General features: G+C 38.8%; 1 protein-coding gene across 1 annotated transcript in view; it reads right to left on the bottom strand.

The window, feature by feature from the left end:
- Positions 1–19,089, bottom strand: part of LOC103289210 (histone-arginine methyltransferase CARM1-like) — a 225,313-nt gene that overhangs the window by 120,614 nt on the left and 85,610 nt on the right. Inside the window, exon 2 of the mRNA XM_028150526.2 lies at positions 8,559–8,684. Coding sequence (XP_028006327.1) covers positions 8,559–8,684 — 126 coding nt within the window. The remainder of the gene's footprint in view (positions 1–8,558; positions 8,685–19,089) is intronic.

Raw genomic sequence — 19,089 nt, 5'->3', positions numbered from 1 at the left:
AGCTGATTGATGATGTTTCTCTCTCATTGATATTTCTATCTCTCTATCCCTCACCCTTCCTCTCTCTCTAAAAAAAAATAAATGAAAACATATTTTTAAAATAAAATACAGAAAAAAGAGAAAGGAGGATTTTAGCTTGATGTAAAGGGAATCCTTAAGCCCTAAGCAGTATCTATATGTAGGTGTGCTAGTAGAAATGAAAAAGGTTTAACCAATTTCTGGACCCAGCACAGTGAAAGGGGGTGGTGATCAACATATTAGAGCTATAGGCATTCCTAGACAAATATTGTTTCAGTTCTCCATTCTGGGGACCTGGAAGCACCACTTTGCCCCCTCCCCTCGCTCCTCATCCACATATCTGTGTGATGGGCAGTGACATGCACAGACTATGGGTACCATTACTGTATCTGTGAGTTCTTGGGAATATGTTTCATTAGCACACTGATCACCGGAGATGTTTTGTCATCTTAAATTTTTTCCCTCAGAAAAACGTTTACCCATGTTACTATTCTTGCTGCTGAATATAGATGTTTTACTCTATAATACTACTTGTTTATAAAGAGGTTGAGTATTACGCTTCAGGTATATTGTGAAATTTGCAAACTGGCCTGGACATAGACCTCTTGCAAGTTATTTCAGTAGAGGAATAGTTTCTGAATTTCAGGCTACTAGCAACAGATTTTAACTCAATTTTAATGTAAGACTGCCATTGACTACACATCCCAATAGATCTGGCAATTGTTTAAATGGACAGACCAACATTTTCTTCTCATCAATAAATAGTTTTAAAAGAGTTCCCTTCCCTGAGATGGGTTTAATTTAAGATATTGCCTCTTCCTATATGGTCCATGACTCCATAAGGACACACCAAAATATCCAATTTTATAAGAACCACCTTGGTTTGGGGCCATCACTACCTTACCTGTGAACCATAGGGAGTCTTCTCATAAAGAGAAGGTGGGAAGAATTGAGGGGGCAGGCTCTTGGTTGGTAACAAAGTATATATATTTTAAACATCTGCAGGTATTCCAAATCACCAATAGCCTAATGATGGACATTTTGGTTGTTTTCAGTATTTACTGTTACAATGAGTCAATGTTAATATTTTATTACATTTCATTTCTCCTATTTGTATGTTTGTGGGTTAAATCACTAAAAATGAGATCAAATGACGGGCCCAGGTTAATTTTGAACTATAATGCCAAAGTGCCCTCTATAGACTGTTACAATTTACTCTCCACAGGGATGTGTAATAATACCTACCTATTTCCCCACATCATCACCAACACAGTGCATTAATAATTTTTATAAATAAATTTAAATATTTTAAAGATGTTTAAACATTTTCTTTTGTGTTAACCTATTATATGATACAAGTTCCTTTGACATGACCCAGCAAGATAAAGCATGTGAAAGCATTTAAAAGAAGAATAGGGTGTGTCCTGACAGGGTACCTCAGTTGGTTGGAGCGTCGTCCCATACGCCAAAAGGTTGTAGGTTTGATCCCATAAACATTTCAGTAGTATGCAGATAGACTATTCAACAGGAAATAGGAACCAGAAAATATGGTTACTGTAATAAATGCTGAGAGCAGGGAGGAAGGGAGCAGGCATGCTCCAGCTGGGTTTGACTCAAGTATGAGTTTTCCTCATAAAAGAAAAAAAAATTGAAAAACAGCTACTAGAAACTTGGATCCTCACTGTTCGCTTCCTTGAGTCATTATCTGAAGCATAACCTCACATATACTCAATAGAATATCAACTTTCATATCGCAAAGGGTCATAAACAACTACAACAGACAAAATCCAGTTATAGTCGGTAATTTCAAATCTCCTCTCTCAAAAAAATTGATAAACAAGTAGACCAAGAATCATTAAAGATCAATCCACTTGGCCTGATATTGAGAGAATAGTTCACACAATAATAACAGAACACATATTCTTTTCAAGTGCATATGGAACATTCACCAAGATATACCATGTTGTGAGCCATAAAACAAACTCCAACAAATTTGAAACCACTGATATCATACAAACCACATTTTCATTCACATCACAGAGGAGTTCAATAAAAATACAGAAAGTGATCTGGAAAATATCCAAGTGTTTCAAAATTAAACAATATAATTCTAAATAATTCATGGATCAAAAATAATCATAGGCCAAAGAACAAATAACAACACAAATTATTTTGAACTGTAGGGCAAGGAAAACACAATATACCAAATGTATGGGATGCAGCTAGAACAGTATACAGAAAGAATTGTATCGCATGTATTAGAAAAAGAAAGGACTCAAATTAATGATTTAAGCCTCTTCCTTAAAAAGTTAAATAGAAGCATCACCGGTGTGGTTCAGTGGCTGAGTGTCAACCTGTGAACTAGGAGGTCATGGTTCGATTTCTGGTCTGGCACATGCCTAGGCTGCAGGCATGATCCCCAATAGGGGGAGTGCAGGAGGCAGCCAATTCATGATTTTCTTTCATCATTAATGTTTCTATCTCTCCCGCCGCCCTCCTCTCTGAAATCAGTAAAAATATATATATTTAAAAAGTTAAAGAGAAAATAGCAATCAGAGAATCAAAGTAATGAGAAGGAAGAAAATAAAGATAAAAGCAAGAATCAATAAGACAGAAAATGGAGAAAAATGAATGAACCAAAAAGCTGTTTCATTGAAAGGATTAATAAAGTTGAGAAGCCTCTAAGTAAATTAATAAAAACATATATTATCTATATAAGAAATGAGAGAAAGAACATTATTACAGATCATACTGACATAAAGAAATATTATGAATGACTTAATAGCAATTAATTTGACAACCTAGATGAAATAGATAAATTCCATGAAAGACAATTAAAGCTCATTCAATAGAAGATACATTAAATAGATTTATGTGTATTAAATAAACTGACTTTGTAGTTAAAACCTTCTCACACACAAAAAAAATCAAGATCCATTTTAATTTGGTTGTTAATTTTAACAAACGTTTAAAGAAGAAATGATGCCAAATTCTTTACAAAGAACTCACCAAAAGAGAAGGTTAGGGGAAATGCTCTTATTTTATAAGACCAATATTACTCTGATACCCAAATCAGACAAAGACATTAAGAAAACTACAAAGCAATACCTTAGAAGCATAGACATAAAAATATTTATAAAATTCTAGCAAATCTAATTTAGCTCTATATAAAAAGCTCAAACGTCATGACAAAGTTTAACTCAGAAATTCAAGGTTGTTTCAACATTTAAAACTCAATCAATTTAATTAATAATATTAATAGGCTAAACATAAATAATTCAATCATCTTCATAGATTCAGACAGAGTTTCTATCTTGCATTAAAATACAATTCAAGATAGAAACTATGAGCAAGTTAGGAATATAATGGACTTTACTCAATCTGATAAAGAACATCAACAACAAAAACCCTACAACTAATAGTGAAAACTGAACACTTTTCCTGAGATCATGAACAAGGTAAGGAGGTCCGCTCTAACTTCTTCTCTGCAACATTGTACTAGAAGGTCTAGCTGGTGCAATAAGCAAAAAACAATAACAACAACAAAAAATCACACACACACACACACACACACACACACACACTCAAACAACAAATATAGGTAGGAAAGGGAAATGTAAAACTGTCTCTAATCACAGATGATGCAATCACTTATGTAGAAAATCCTAGGGAATCTATAAAAAAAAACACAACCCTACAAGAATTAAGCGACTTAGCAAGATTATTACAGGATACAAGGTTAACATGTCAAAAAAAAAAAATCAACTTCACATCCAAAGCAATGGATAATAAATATATACTAAGTTTGAGCTATTTGATGAGGAACAGGATATTTGCATGATACCAAAGTGCACTGACCCAGACTCCTTACTATTTACATTTATCAGGGAAAGCACAGTAACTGTATAGTGAAGAAAATAGAAAATTCCTTGACCTGGTGATCAAAACTCATACTACCAACAACGAGTAGGTAGACCTCAGTGCTTGCTGAGGTGATATTCTGAGAAGGACACAATGTTAGACAGGTAGTTTTCCGACTGGGGATGCATAACCTGAATCTTTTCACAAGGAAATATTAGAAAAGCCCCAATTGGAGAATATTCTATAAAAATAACTGATCCCTCTTCTCCAAATATCTTAATGTCACCAAAGAAAGAAAAAGGAGGAACTCAACCAAATTAAAGAGTCTGAAGAGACATGACAGCTAAGCACAATACATGATCCCAGGCCAGATGTAGTACTAGAGAGAGAAAAGTGCTATAAAAGACATTATTGGGATAATTTATGAAACTGGACTATGAACTGTAGATTAAATATAAATATTATAGAGATGCTAAATTCCTGAGTTTGGTAATACTACTGTTGTTACAAAAGAGAATATTCTTGTTTACTAGAGGGCCAGTGCACGAATTTGTGCACCAGTGGGGTCCGTTGGCCTGGCCTGTGGGATCGGGCCGAAACCGGCTGTCCGAAATCCCCCAAGGGGTCCCAGATTGCGAGAGGACACAGGCCAGGCCAAAGAACCTGTGCACCAGTGCACAATCAGGGCTGGGGAGGGACCACAGGAGGGCTCCAGGGCATGTCCAGCCCATCTCACTCAGTCCTGATAGGCCGGACCCCAGCAGCAAGCTAACCTACAGGTTGGAGCGTCTGCCCCCTGGTGGTCAGTGCACATCATAGCGACTGGTCGACCGGTTAACTGTCTGCCCCCTGGTGGTCAGTGCACATCATAGCAAGTGGTTGAGCGGCCTTAGCTTATCATTAGCATATTATGCTTTGATTGGTTGAATGGACAACCGGACAACTGGACACTTAGCATATTAGGCTTTTATTATATAAGATGGGGGTATAACTGTGAAGAACTAAGGAGTAAAGGAGTATGACATTGCAAATTACTCTCACACGGTTTCAGAAATAAAATGATAGTATGTATTTACATATGTACACACATATACTCATAGATAAATCAACTGTGACAAACTATTATAAATTAATGAATCTGCTTAAAGGATATCCAGAAATTCTCAGTGTTGTTTATGAAACTTCTAAATTGGAATTTTTTTTTTCAAAATAAAAAAGGATAAAGAAATTTCTCTTGATTCATAAACTCCTAGAATAAGGACCACCAGTACCTTTATTTCTTTTTCTCCATTAGTGAAATGCTGATAAAAGTTGGCTTTCCACGGCTGTGTTACCCCAATTCAAAATATGAGTTTTCTAGGTGAAATGTCAACCAGTGAAGAGTGAAGGGGAGGTTTGGAAGCTGTTGAAAGAACACGGGCCTTACATTTTCTTTTTGTCACGTGGGCAATTTCCTTCGAACCTATGAGCCTTAATAGCTTTGCTTAAAAATGGGAATAAACAACAATAATTCTGCTGTGAGAATTATGAGAGAAGGTATAAATGCCTACCTTTAAAAAGTATATAAAAATTAAGTAAGACCCAGACAATGCTGGGCCTCTGCTGCAGGCCCTCAGATGCTTTCAGTCCTCCTCAGAGGAAAAACCAAGATGCTCACCATGGTCTCCAACGTCTCCCATGATCTGGCCTCCAGTCTCATTGTTCTCCCCCCTCATTCCATCTGGGCCCTCTGCTCTCAGTCCCATTCTTCAAGTACAACCTGCCTCAGGGTCTTTGTAGTTCTGTTCCTCGGTCTGGACCACCCTTACCCTGACACACACAGGGCCCTGCTCCTTCCCTCGTTCACTACAGCTCCATACTACAATGGCAGCTAATCAGTGAGGCTTTCCCTCAGAAAGTACCTATGAAGAGTATACACACTTAGTCCCCAGTCATTCTCTGTCTCTTTCCCTGGTTTATTTTCACTATCTACCAGTATGTTCATTTATTGTCTGTGTCCTCATAAAATGTTAGCTACATATTTGTAAGGACTTCTATTTACTCAGTGCTGTATCTTTTGCACATAACTAAGTGCTTGGCACATAATAGGCTCTCAATAAATATTTGTTGAATGAATGAATGAATGAATGAATGAACAGGAAATAAACCCTGCACATATCTAGTACATTCACAGTCAGTTTGTCATAGATTTTAAATCCATTTCATGAAAACTTTTTTCTCTGTTGACATCTGTCATTATTAAATATTCCCACTGCTTTTAAAATACAGTGAGATTTAATGTGCCAGATTTCACAGTGGTCTCTGAGAATACTGGAGATTATTTGACATGTGACCAAATCAGGCTTGGAGAGCACTGAGTCACAATTCTGAAGAAGGAGAGGAGGAAGGAAAGAAATATTCCTTATAGGTATATTTGGGTATTTGATGATTCCTTTCCTAGTGGTGCCTAATTATCACTACTGGTCAACTTCCCAATAGAGTTGGGTTTTCTTTCTTACCCAAGCTCTAGAAAGTTGGCAGCTGTTCACTTCTAAATATAAAATCGCAGCCTCACATTTCAAATGCCACATCATCTCACTCCAGAAAAGCAGAGCACATCTCAAAAATGTAGCAATTGTGTCTGATGTACAGTGACACCACTACACAGCTTTCTGTCAATGCCCAAGCTGACAAATGACAGGATCCCCCTGCCACCTGGGATCTGGGCCCTCTGGGACCCACCGAGTCACAGCCAGCTTGTTCCTCAGTTGCCACACAACCAGCCTGTAGCTGTGGACTCCGGTCCTTCGGACCACAACCTGCCCTGACAGATCCAGAATGAGGGACCAGCTGCTTGGCTTGTTCAGTTTCTAGGGCCAGGAAAATCAGACAAGCAACCAACTCCCTAGGGACATTAGTTGCTTTTGAAAACTATTACTAAATTAAACTAAGGAGGATCATTAATTTGCAAACATCTGTACTTGGAATCCATATGGTGCTGCGATCCAATCCTAGCAAAATCAAGGAAGACACAAACTCCAGAACAGGAAGGTGGTATAAGGTACCCTTGGGAAAATTCTCAAGCAGAGTCTGAAATTCTTGGTATCAATTATTTTTCCTTCTTACAGAACGAAGGAGACTAAACAATTATAGCCAGTGTCCTAAAGCAAGGTAAGCCAAGGTCTCTGTGCTCGTTTCTGAAACATAGGTTACACACTGAACCAATAATGAATTCACGACATCAGAATTAGTCCCACCTATAAGCTCCCTATTTAAAAGTTCCCTTCTTGCTTTTTTGCTTGGTATAAACACATTAAGTAGAACCTTAGTCATTTGTATTCTAAGTTAGGCAAAAGCACATGGAACCTGAATTTCATTACTAAGTCCAAAATCTCTGTATGAAGGAATGTAACGAAAAGGGTCCGTTCACTCTCTCCTTGTCAGCTAAGGCATCAGATGTTACTTACAGGGGCCTTCGTGTAGGACCAACAGCTCCTGTTGTTGGCCCTCAATACTGAGTTGGTTTTGGGCCTCACGACTACCTAGGCTATTTAATTAGAGGGCTGGAAGCAGCGCAGTAAAATGGATCCCAATATCTTTGGACTTTGTCTACTGGAATCTCAAAATTTCTATTTCACTGCAATTTAAAGAAAGACTCAAAGAAAAGTTTTTGTCCAGACAGTGAAGGCAGTTCAATTTGAAAGCCCCTAAAAAATAAAATTCCTAACCCTGTTTAGACTCTACATACCAACTCTGAACAGTACCTTATGCCTGAAACACGGACACTGTGGAAATATGCATTCTATGTGGAGCTGACCAGCATGACTTCCTTGAACATTAAGTGTTCCAAGTGTGAACACATTAGAAGAAAGGCTTTCCATTCAGTCTTCCTACTGCACAATCGCTCCCTGTTCTTTCACCGGCGATTTCTTTCTTAAAATGAAATGTGTCTCACCAGGGATGATGAATAGATGAAGAGGTATATGATAAAACAACTTGCTCTCTCTGGCTGACTCTGAGTCAGTTCAGAAACTACAAACCAGGTTAACTTCTTTATCGTAAGTAGTTGCCATAATATGAAACAACTTCGGACATTTTAACTACCCAGAGGAGAATCTGTACTTTGTATTGTGTGGATTAACACCATGAAATGGAATACTTTATATCTAAGTTAGAGAAACGACGACAGACCATTAAAGGTAGACCCTTGGCCTTGTTAACCCTGATTGCCTTTACTGGGCTGGAAATCCCCCAGGGTGCCTTTTAACCCTTTCTTAAAATGGCTCTAGTTACACGTTAGTTTACCTCTCTATTGCTTGACATTTGTTGTCCAGAGTCTACAAATGTTCGACAAATGATTCCAAGACAAAAATAGGATGAAATCATTCTGACTGGCACTGAAACGGGAAATCACATTTCTGCAAACAGCCTCCTCTTCAAGGAAAATCAGCTCTGGATGAAGGAGAACCCAAAGGGGGGAGGATAAAAACGTTCTCATGGTCTAGCAAAAGGCTGATTGTGCTCCAGCCTTGGTATCAGGTAAGCCCCAGAACCAGTTTTATATCATTATTTTAATCTAGGACAACTCACATCAGGAAACATTCTGCTGAAAGCCAACCAATCAGTAACAGCAGAAAGTCAACCAATCAGGAGATTCATTTTCAGAAAAGACAGGGGGTCATGACAAGCACAAAACTTACCAGCATAAGACTCAAACTTCAGCAGAGCACTGTTGTACCCCAGGGTAATCAAGACGGATTCCTTCCCCACCCGGCAACACTCGGTGTCTCTGTTGAGTAGGCATTTAAAGACACAGACGCCATCAGCTGTAAAGGGTGGGGAAAAAGAAAAGGATTAGGAAAATCCATTTTGAGCATTGTAAAAAGGCTCATCAATGCCTAAATGCATTCCTACATTTTCTCATGTTCTCAAGGCACCTCATTTCTTTTTTCTTAATACAATTTCTCCTGGGACATATGGGAATCTGAGGATCAGAGTTAAAGAAATGACTATATGGCCGAATACCAATTCTTCGCAGGTGTTTAACACCCTTAAAACAGACTCCGATTGGCTCTTGCCTTTATGTCCAGGGCTCCATTACCCATAACCCTACATTCCCAAAATCATTTTATATCTCTCTCTCTCTCTCTCTCTTTTAAAATTGTCATCCGATAAGTGAGGATGGGTTTTTTGTTTGTTTTTTGTGGGGTTTTTTTTTTTGGGGGGGGGGGGAGGGGAAGAGAAGGAAAGAGAGGGAGAGGAGAGAGAGAAACATCTATGTGAGAGAGACATATCCATTGGTAGCCTCCCTCAACAGGGCTGGAGATGGAAACCTGCAAATGGAACCTGCAATTCAGGTACGTGCCCTTGACCGAGTATCGAACCTGTGACCCTCCAGTGCACAGGATGACATTCTAACCACTGACACACACTGGCCGGGGCCATTCTGTATCTCTCGATGCCATCCTAGGAGAGACCAGGTAATGTCACTGTGGGTGACTGAGCACCTACTATGTGCCAAAGATATCACAAAAAATTCCATTGTAAGTATCATCACTGCCAATGTTCCTAGGTGAAGACCAGGCAGAGTTTAAGTCCAAATATGCACAGCTAATATGCAGCAAAGCTGGAATTCAAGCCCAGGGTTGAAGTTGACTCCAAAGCCCATGTTGCTCCTACCACATTGTGCCAAGGTGAGTGTGATACAAAGCTTCCCAAGAAGGGCCCATGGTAAGTGACTAGGGTCTCATTAGATTCATGCATAGATAACTGGGAACTCACTCACTAATGCCGTCAGCATTGGGGCAGCTGTAGTGTGGTGGAAAAAGCAATGACTTTGTTTTATCTTTGACTAGAGGCCCGATGCATGAAATTCGTGCAAGAGTAAGCCTTCCTTCCCCCAGCTGCCGGCACTGGCTTCCCTCTGGCACCCAGGACCCGGGCTTCCCTCTGGCCGCCAGCAGGCACCTGGGACCCAGGTTTCCCTCGCAGCCCCAGCTTCGTCCAGAAGGACGTCTGGAAAGACGTCTGGTCTAATGAGCATATTACACTTTTATTATTATAGATACTTACTAATTGAGGAGCTTTAATCACCTAAACATTTGGAGTCACATTTTTTCATTATGTAAAATGAAAATATTGATGCTTTGTTAAGACTGAAGAATAAAGTTTAAATAATTTCTAAAATCTATTAAAACAATAAGAGAGTATTACTAGTTCTCTGATTATAAAGTAACTAGTGACCTGGTTCATGGATTCATGCACATTGAAAGGAAATTAATTTGAAGGTGGCTGGTGGGGTGGGACTGGGCAAGATGGGCCGGACACGCTCTGGAGCCAGTCTCCCATGGTCCCTTCCAGTGTCTGCAGAGTGAGCGGGGTCCCTCCGCCAGGTTGGGTCCCTTGGCCTGGTCTGCGGGGATCAGCCCGAAATTGGCTCTCCGACACCCTCCAAGGTGTCCTGGAGTGCGAGAGGGCACTCTGCAAGGTTGCTGTTGTACAGGGTGTGGAACGCAAATGCAAGTGTGCAGTAAACGAGATTTGGGGCCCACGGTGCCCCAGCAACAACATAACCCATGACCGAAGGTGGAATTGTGTGGCCCAGCGAGGAATCAGGCTCCCTCCTCTCTGGTTTCGGGGTGCATCATCCAAGAACCACCACTGCCAAGTCACTGCAGCTCGGCAGCTCCTGTGCTGAGTGTCTGCCCCCTGTTGGTCAGTGCACATCATAGTGACCAGTCGGACACTTACCATATTAGCCTTTTATATATAGAGATTCTTAGCTCTTATCTTTAATGTCTTCCATTCCCCTTTACAAAATCAATTATAGTATGTATATTAAATTGAATTATAATAAAAACATAATCCTATATAATAAAAGGCTAATATGCAAATCGACCAAACGGCAGAACAACTGGTCACTATGATGTGCACTGACCACCAGGGGGCAGACGCTTAACGCAGGAGCTGCCCCCTGGTGGTCAGTGCGCTCCCAAGGGGGAGTGTTGCTCAGCCAGAAGCCCTGAGCTGGGCTCACAGCTGGTTAGCACAGTGGCAGTGGCGGGAGTGCTAAGGACGTCCACAGCAGTTGGACATCCTCTGAGGACTTCTGGACTGCGAGAGGGCACAGGCTGGGTTGAGGGACACCCCCCTTCCCCCGCCTTGAGTGCACAAATTTCATGCACCGGGCCTCTAGTTATTTATAAAATACCAGTGTTACACATGAGCATATGCACATTCGTGCACACACATTCAAAAAACACACACAGAGTTAAGATGATTAAATGTTTTCAAATATTTTTAACCACTACTTCATATGAATGAGTATCTCCTGATGGAGGCATTCACAGATATTTTTCATGAAACATCTTGGCTGGTTAAATAGTGCAGATGTTTTGAAAACATTTTCTTGGCATAAAATACGATTACAGGTTGTTATTTTAGCCCAGTCAGTGTCTCAAAGGCATCAACGTGTCCTCACAGGGAGGCAGCCGTGAACACAGATGCAGAAGAAGGGAGTTTGGGGCTCTCTGAGACAATATGTTTTCTTAAAATCACAAGAAACATTTTTTCAAAAAATCAGGATTTTTAGCATTTACCACTTGTTTTTCTTATGGTTTTGAAGTAGAATGAGATAGGATGAAGAAGGAAGGAGATCCTAGTCTTCCTCAGCTCCTTGTACAAACATGAATATTACAGTCTGTGCGCTCTTTGTGAGCAGGGAAATTTCACTTTATTTTTGGGTTCATTCTCTTTTTTTTTCTCTCTGCATCAAAGCTTAGCACAGTACCTAATACTTAATATTTTCTGAATGAGTGAAATCATTTTCCATTTATTGACTGAATCCCGCCCCAGAATAGATAAGTTTAAAAATGTATTACTCAATCCTCCTTAACCAGATAGACTTTTGACTTTTTTCTTTTGTTGTTGTTTGTTTGTGATTTAATTAGGGTATACATTGAGTTGTTGTTTTTCCTACTTTTATGAATTGCAAAACGCTTAGCCATACATCCTCTTTTCTTTATCCTCTCCCTATTTTCTTTTTAAATATGGTGGGGGAAGTCCTTTTAAGTATGCCCTATATCCAGAAAGTACTGGGAACTACTTCAAATTTTAAAATATACCTGTGGCAAAAAAATTTAATACTTGAAACAAAGTTGAAAAGCAATGATAAGCTAGGCATATGTTTTCAACATACATAACAATGACTTAATATCCCCAATATACAATTAGCTCTGAAATATAAGAAGACATAAACATCCCTAATAAGAAGGTAGCAAGAGGGGTCAGTAGGCAATTGACAACTGGGAAATGTCAATAGCAAAATTCTAAAAAAATATATGTTGACAGTATCAAACATTGGAAAGGCTGTGAGAAATCAATGAGTGCCATTACTGAGAATGTAAATTTCTATATTCCTGAAATGTATTTTGGCCATATGGTTTAAAATTTAAAATCTATGTACTCTCTGCTAGACATTCTACTCATAACAGTTTCTTCCAGGATATACTTTATCAAGTGTGGATGGATATATATTTAAGGATGTGTATCTTAAAGCTGAGAGTCCATTCCTTACGTGGTTGATTAAATTAAACATGATACATCTGTGTTCAGGTTGCAGAACAGCATGGGTAATGTTATTGTAGCAATTTAATATTGTGTTTATCTTTGTAGAAAGTTGTTTAAAAAGATATACACCAAAATGTCATCAGTTGTTTCCTCTGGATAGAGAGATTTGGAGTCATTTTTATTTTTCTGCCTTGTTTGAATTTTCTAAGTGACTACTTATTTTTATAGTCAGAAAAGACAAGAAAACTATTCATTGGGTTAAAAAAAGCAATCAAACAAAAGATACACTACCATCACTAACATACTCTACGGCATTCTCATTCTTGGTGGGTATCACTATTCTTAACACTTTTTCATTTATCAGATATTAGCTGGTACTTAATTCATTTAAAAATATTTATTTAGAAATTACTGCATCCAATATAATAAATATAATTATTATGTTCATTCTCAGTTTTTAAATCACTCATGGAAATGAATGTTTTCTTACATTTTTGTTTGCTAATGTAAAATCTTCTTGTGTTGATTTCCTATCCTGACCTTGACCATGTTAGTACATTAAAAAAAAAAACACCATTCTAAATGATTCCTGTTAATGAATGGGATCAAGAAGAAAGTGCAGCTATTTTAGAGGAGAATATCATATTAATCTAGAAATATGTCTTTTTAAATTTAAAGAATTTATGTTAGAAAAAGGAAAGAATACACTAAATAATTAAAGAATATATATAAATCCAAGACCAGGAAATACTACTACACTGGGAAAAACAGGGATGGTGTGGAGACCATTTTCTTTATTTTTTATTTTTTTATGGCTAATATCAGATACTAATTTTAATATGGCTAAAATCAGGTACTAATACATTCAGAGGTAAATGTGTTTATTGAGAATATTCAAAAATCAAATACATTTTCAATGTACATTGTACCAAGGTATAGGGCACCTATCTTTCCAGCAAGTTATTATTATTAGTAATAATAATAATAATAACTACACACTTTGACTCCCTTGCCAAACATCTCATTTCATCTCTTCAGTGGCACAGAAGGCTGGCTGCTTCTGTGTATTTACTATCATTGGGCTTATTTTTTTTAAATCCTCACCTGAGGACATGGTTTTATTGTTTGTTTGGTTTTATTTTTGTTTGTTTTATTTGAGAGAGAGAGAGAGAGAGAGAGATTGATAGAGAGAGAGAGAGAGAGAGAGAGAGATCAATCTGTTACCTCTCACACAAGCTCCAACTGAGGATCAAACCCTGACTGGGAATGGAACCCACCACCTTTCTGTGTATGCAACCAACTGGGCTGCACTGGCCAGGGCTAATGTAATTGTGCTTTTGAACTTGATTCTCATCAGTGACACTCTTTGCTGCTTCTTCATAGGGCAAGGCCTGCTCTGCTGGTGGCAACAAAGCAACAAGCAGAGTAACTTCCAGTGCACAAAATATAGTCCCTTTTAGGAAAGCCTAGAGCCCCGTCACTCCCTCCTTGAGGAAAAGCCACTTGTTCCCCCAGGGGACTCTCAAAGAACATCATAACGATGGCAAATCCACATGCCTTGCTCTATCCTCCACTTCAGCCTCATTTGACAAAACTTCTAAAGGTACACGGAGAAATCCAGGACCTACCATATTTACCAGTACACACAGGTAACCCTGGAAAATGCCTCAGGGCAGTGGTCAGCAAACTGTGGCTCGCGAGCCACATGCGGCTCTTTGGCCCCTTGAGTGTGGCTCTTCCAGAAAATACCACGGCCTGGGCGAGTCTATTTTGAAGAAGTGGCGTTAGAAGAAGTTTAAGTTTAAAAAATTTGGCTCTCAAAAGAAATTTCAATCGTTGTATTGTTGATATTTGGCTCTGTTGACTAATGAGTTTGCTGACCACTGCCTCAGGGTAAGGTCAAGAGAATTGCCCTTGACTTTAATTACAAAATGCCCTACTTCTCCTTATATATACCCCTCTCCTTTCAGCCTATGCAAATACAGAAATTCAATCTCCGTAAGAAAACTACTACACTGACTAAGAATCCTCCTACATAATAAAAAGGTAATATGCAAATTGCATCACTCGGCTACGCCCACGATTGGGCCGGCTGGAGGCGCGGGGGGCAGGACTCAGGGTGGCCGATTGGCGGGCGGTAGGAGCGGGGGGCGGGGACTTGTGAGGGACTCCTGCAGAAGGACCCATGGGGCCGGCGGAAGACGCTGGTGGCGGAACTCGGGGTGGCCGATTGTGTGGCTGCTGGCACCAGTTTTCCGTCAGCAGAAGTTTTCCTCTGGTCACCCGCCGATCAGAGCGCCTCCCAATCGGAGTTCCTCTTGGGGTGGCCGATCGTGCTGGCTGGAGGTGCTCTGAGGAAAACTGCTGCTGGCGGAAAACTGGTGCCGGCAGCCAGGTGAAGGAAAAGTCTATTGCACGAAACTTCGTGCAACGGGCTTCTAGTATTATATATCAGGCAGGGTCTAGAACAGAAGTTCTAAAATACAGTTTCACATATAAATCCATGGACAGAGAGTACTTAAGACCTAATAATATGGCATTTATGCCAAGTCTTTGCTAAGTGACCCTTTTAATATTTTCCTATCTAGAAATAGGAAGCTAGTCTACCTAAACAACGTGTTTCCTAGAAACAGGTAACTAAAAAATGACGGTATAGGCAGCACATATATGGATGGGAGTAAATCATATGGATAGCTGTGCAGTTATTATTTTTAACAAATTTAACCACAGAAAATGAGTGTTAAAAAGAACATGATTATGGTTTTAAAAAGATAACTAATATTAAAATTAGGCACCAATACTGATCACATTAATAACACAATCCCCTATGAGATATGACAAAATAGTAATAAATGATATATTCACAGTTTCTTCCTCTCCTCTACCCGGTAAGGAGAATTCTGTATTTGAAAGATTAGGTTCTAGGATTTTGCTAGCTAGAGCAATGATAGTGAAGAAAACTGAAAATGGATTAATTTTTTCAGGTTGAAAGGGGCCCAATGTTAACAGCAGAAGAGAAATGAAAAGAAAACGAAGGTAAGCAGAAAAAGGAAGAAAGGGATTTGGAAAAGGTTTTAGAAGTGAGAATTGGGGTAGCTACCATGTGTGAGAAAGTCAGAGAGATGGAAAAAAGGCTTTTAGGACATTAGTTTCAGAATAACAGCTGTCTGGTCATTTGGTTTTGGTTTTGAGTTTGATGGGGGGTTTTGTTTTGTTTTGCTTACAAATGCTATCCCCTTCCTCTACATTTTGATTTTTAATTTTACCAAGTCCACACAACCAAATCACACAGCCATTACATAGTAATACTATCCCCTCTGGGCCCTCATTTAATAACAATTTAGTGCCCACCAACAGTTCTACGTACTTGTCTCTCTAGTCATTTCGATTGTCCAAAGTCGTCCTCTGGCAGAATCTTAGGAAGGGCTCACTGAAACAAATCCTTTAGGCGCTTCCTTGGGAAGAGTCATTGGAAAAATATTCCCCAAATTCTTGCACCTGAATAGCTGTCTTTGTCTTCTTATTTTTGAAGGTCAGGTTTTCTGGATATAAAGTCCCTGGCTAACATGTTTTTTCTTTCAGATCTGTGGTATTCCAATGGAATATGTTACGCTATTCTATTCTCACATAGAGCATCAAAAAGTCTAGTGGTAATCTACTCTCTGACAATAATATACTCACCTTGTCTAGATATCCAAAAGATGTTTCCCTTTCTTTAAAGGCCAGTAATTTTTACCAGAATGTGTCTTATGCTGGTCATTCTAGGCCAGTATTTTCAGGTATAATGTACATTTTTTCAGTATATGTTTTCAATTTATTTCAACAAAATTTTCTTAATTATTATTTTAGTATTTGTTTTGTTTGTTTGTTTGTGTTTTTTTCTTTTCTGATGTCTGCTTCAGAGACTCTTACGTGTATTTTTGAACGTTTTTTTATCTTCAACATTTGCAACTTTCTTTCGAATTCATTTTATCTCTTCTTACATATCCTTTTACATTTTAAAACTTTATTTTTTCTTTATTTGATGTATTTTTTATTCCTAATTTAGCTTTCATTTCTAACAATTATTTCATTTTTAAATATACATTTTATTTCTAATTATTTCTTAAATTCTGTCATTTCATTTTTGAGTTCTCCTAATTCTGATTGGTGTTAATTCTTTCATGTCCTGTATAATTTTCTTAATGTCTCTTAATTTATTTTGCAAATTAATCTTACAGAAATATTTTTGTAGCTTGTCTTTCTAGCATGCTTTTATTGTTGGTAGAACTGTTATTCTGCCTTTTATTGCCTTTTTTTTTTCTCATAGTAACCGTTGTCATTTGACCTCAGTACTTTCCTGTCAATCATCTTTATGTGAATATCATTTCCTGAACTTTTAGAAGGATGATAAATTACACTATAGTTTTATGAGAAACTACCAAATTCTGTTTCACTTAATATTCCCATCAGCAATAGACAAATGAGTCCTTTCTTCCACATCCTTGTCAATATTTGGACAGTCATCATTTTTTCCTTTAGATATTCTTATCGCTGTATGGTAATGCTCACTGTGGGTTTAATTTGCACTTTCCTGATGGCTAATGATGCTGAACACCTTTTCATGTACTTATTTACCACCTGTACATCCCCTTCAGCGAATGCCTGTTTATGTCTTTTACACATTTTCAAATTGGATTGTTTTTGTTTTTTACTATTGAGTTTTGAAAGTTCTTCATAGATTCTATATACTGGTCCTTTGTCAGATATGTGGTCTACAAATATTTTCTCCCATTCTGTAGCTTTGTCTTTTCTTTCTCTTAACAAAATTTCGCAGAGCAAAAGTTTAAATTTTGATGACATCCAATGTATCAATTTTTTCTTTTTCTTTTTTTTATGAATCATCTTTTGTTGTCAAGTCTAGGAACTCTTCCCTGGAGTCCCTTGACCTTGTTCATCCTATGGTTTCATTACATCTTAACTGGACAACTGTGACAATCTCTCCTCTGTTACCTGCTCCTGCAATTGAAAAGGACTTCACACTCTTCCAAGCTGTCAGGTTACATTAATGGAGAGCATGTACAGTCATTGCAACGCTCTGCTCTAACCTTCCAAGATTCCCCCACTGAATATGAAAGTACAGACACTCCTGTCTGAAACTATAAATCCCTCAGGCACATTCCTGCTCCAACCAACCAACTCTTAGCTCGCTAAACCGATACCACACTGCAGCCAAGCTAACTACCAGCTACTCTCCGAAGGGGCTTATAATTATGGTGTCCAAAGAAATGTGAAATAAAAGATCAGGACTTCCGAAGCGATAAAGCTCCCCTTCTGCCACCAAAAATATTACCTAATTTATTAATTAATGTCCACTTCAAATGGCACCTTTCCTGACTGCCCCCGCAACTGGCCTATGTCACCTCCCTCGCTTCACTAACTCAACAGCGCTTTGTACTTCTCTTACAGCACTTAGCTTATTTTCTCATTTGTGCCCCATTCTTATCCATTTGGCCAGGCTGTCCAAGGGCAGAGTGTCCTCCTTATCTGGGCTTCCCCTGGAGGACCTGGTACACAGCAGGGTCTGTGAAGAGTCCATTTGACGGTACTCACCATCAGCATCATCCCAGCTCAGACACGGAAGGCCTATTTGCCATATCCGCTGTTCAAAACAAAGTAAAAGGACAAACTGAGCTCATCTTTCTAGCCACTGAGTCAGCTTCATTTTTGTAAACAACTCCCTCTTTTCTTCCACATCCTTCTCCCCACACATGATCACGGCAGAAAGAACAAATAAACACCGAAACCAACTCCATAATGAAATTTTAAACACCTCTGTGACCAATACTCTCAAATCAGAAGGAAGTAACATTTCATTCTGCCTTTAATGAAAGAGTATGTCACTTCTCTAACAGCTTCTCTAGGAACCCACTGTTCCCTGAAATTTATGTGCAACGCTTGTCTGAGGAATCCTTCGGGTCCCCTAGGAATTTCTCCAGGCAGGAAGGTGACAAGCAGCCAGAGAACGCACGGTTACTAGGAATCCCAGGAAAAGGATTAGTAGGTCTTGTTCTTTTAAAAATCTCAACTCTTTCCTGTGAAATTCATGTCTACTGTTTCCAGCACAGCACTCAGCACGTAGTTTCTGATTGATAACGTTTACTGAATTAACCAACTGAATCAATACGATCATAAAATCATGGTCGCTTCCTAAATTACATAAAACAAAGAGCATGACATCTCAGAGCAGTACAGATGTGAAAAGGACAGACAAACACTTGGTACTGTTTAGCTGACTGTATGTTTCCCACTCTGACAAGTGGTTTAGATCTTCCGGTTTATAAAACGTTTTTCCAATTATGATATGAGGGCAAGAGAAAGTTCACTTCCTCATTTCTTCATAAGAATGTAAAATTCTTCCTACTTTCCTTGAATAAGCTGCTTCTCTGAGATTTAAATTTAATTTCACTGTGAATGTCTCTTTAGGGAAGCTAAATATTACGGCATCTACAGTCTTTCTGGGTAGAGTTTCCTCAGATCGTCAGCTTTCTCCTTGTGGTTTCTAGAGATTATAAACTATCCACTTGAATTCACTCAGTCGGGGATAATTGCTCCGATGTGGTTTCACCAGCTATAACAACAAAAAAAGCGGGAGCTTCCACTGGAAGAGTATAAAATAACGAC

The sequence above is a fragment of the Eptesicus fuscus genome, chromosome 15 (assembly GCF_027574615.1).
Source record: "Eptesicus fuscus isolate TK198812 chromosome 15, DD_ASM_mEF_20220401, whole genome shotgun sequence".
In the NCBI taxonomy this organism is placed as follows: domain Eukaryota; kingdom Metazoa; phylum Chordata; class Mammalia; order Chiroptera; family Vespertilionidae; genus Eptesicus; species Eptesicus fuscus.
The sequence above is the reverse complement of the archived record's forward strand: the minus strand, read 5'-3'. Positions and strand labels throughout refer to the sequence as shown.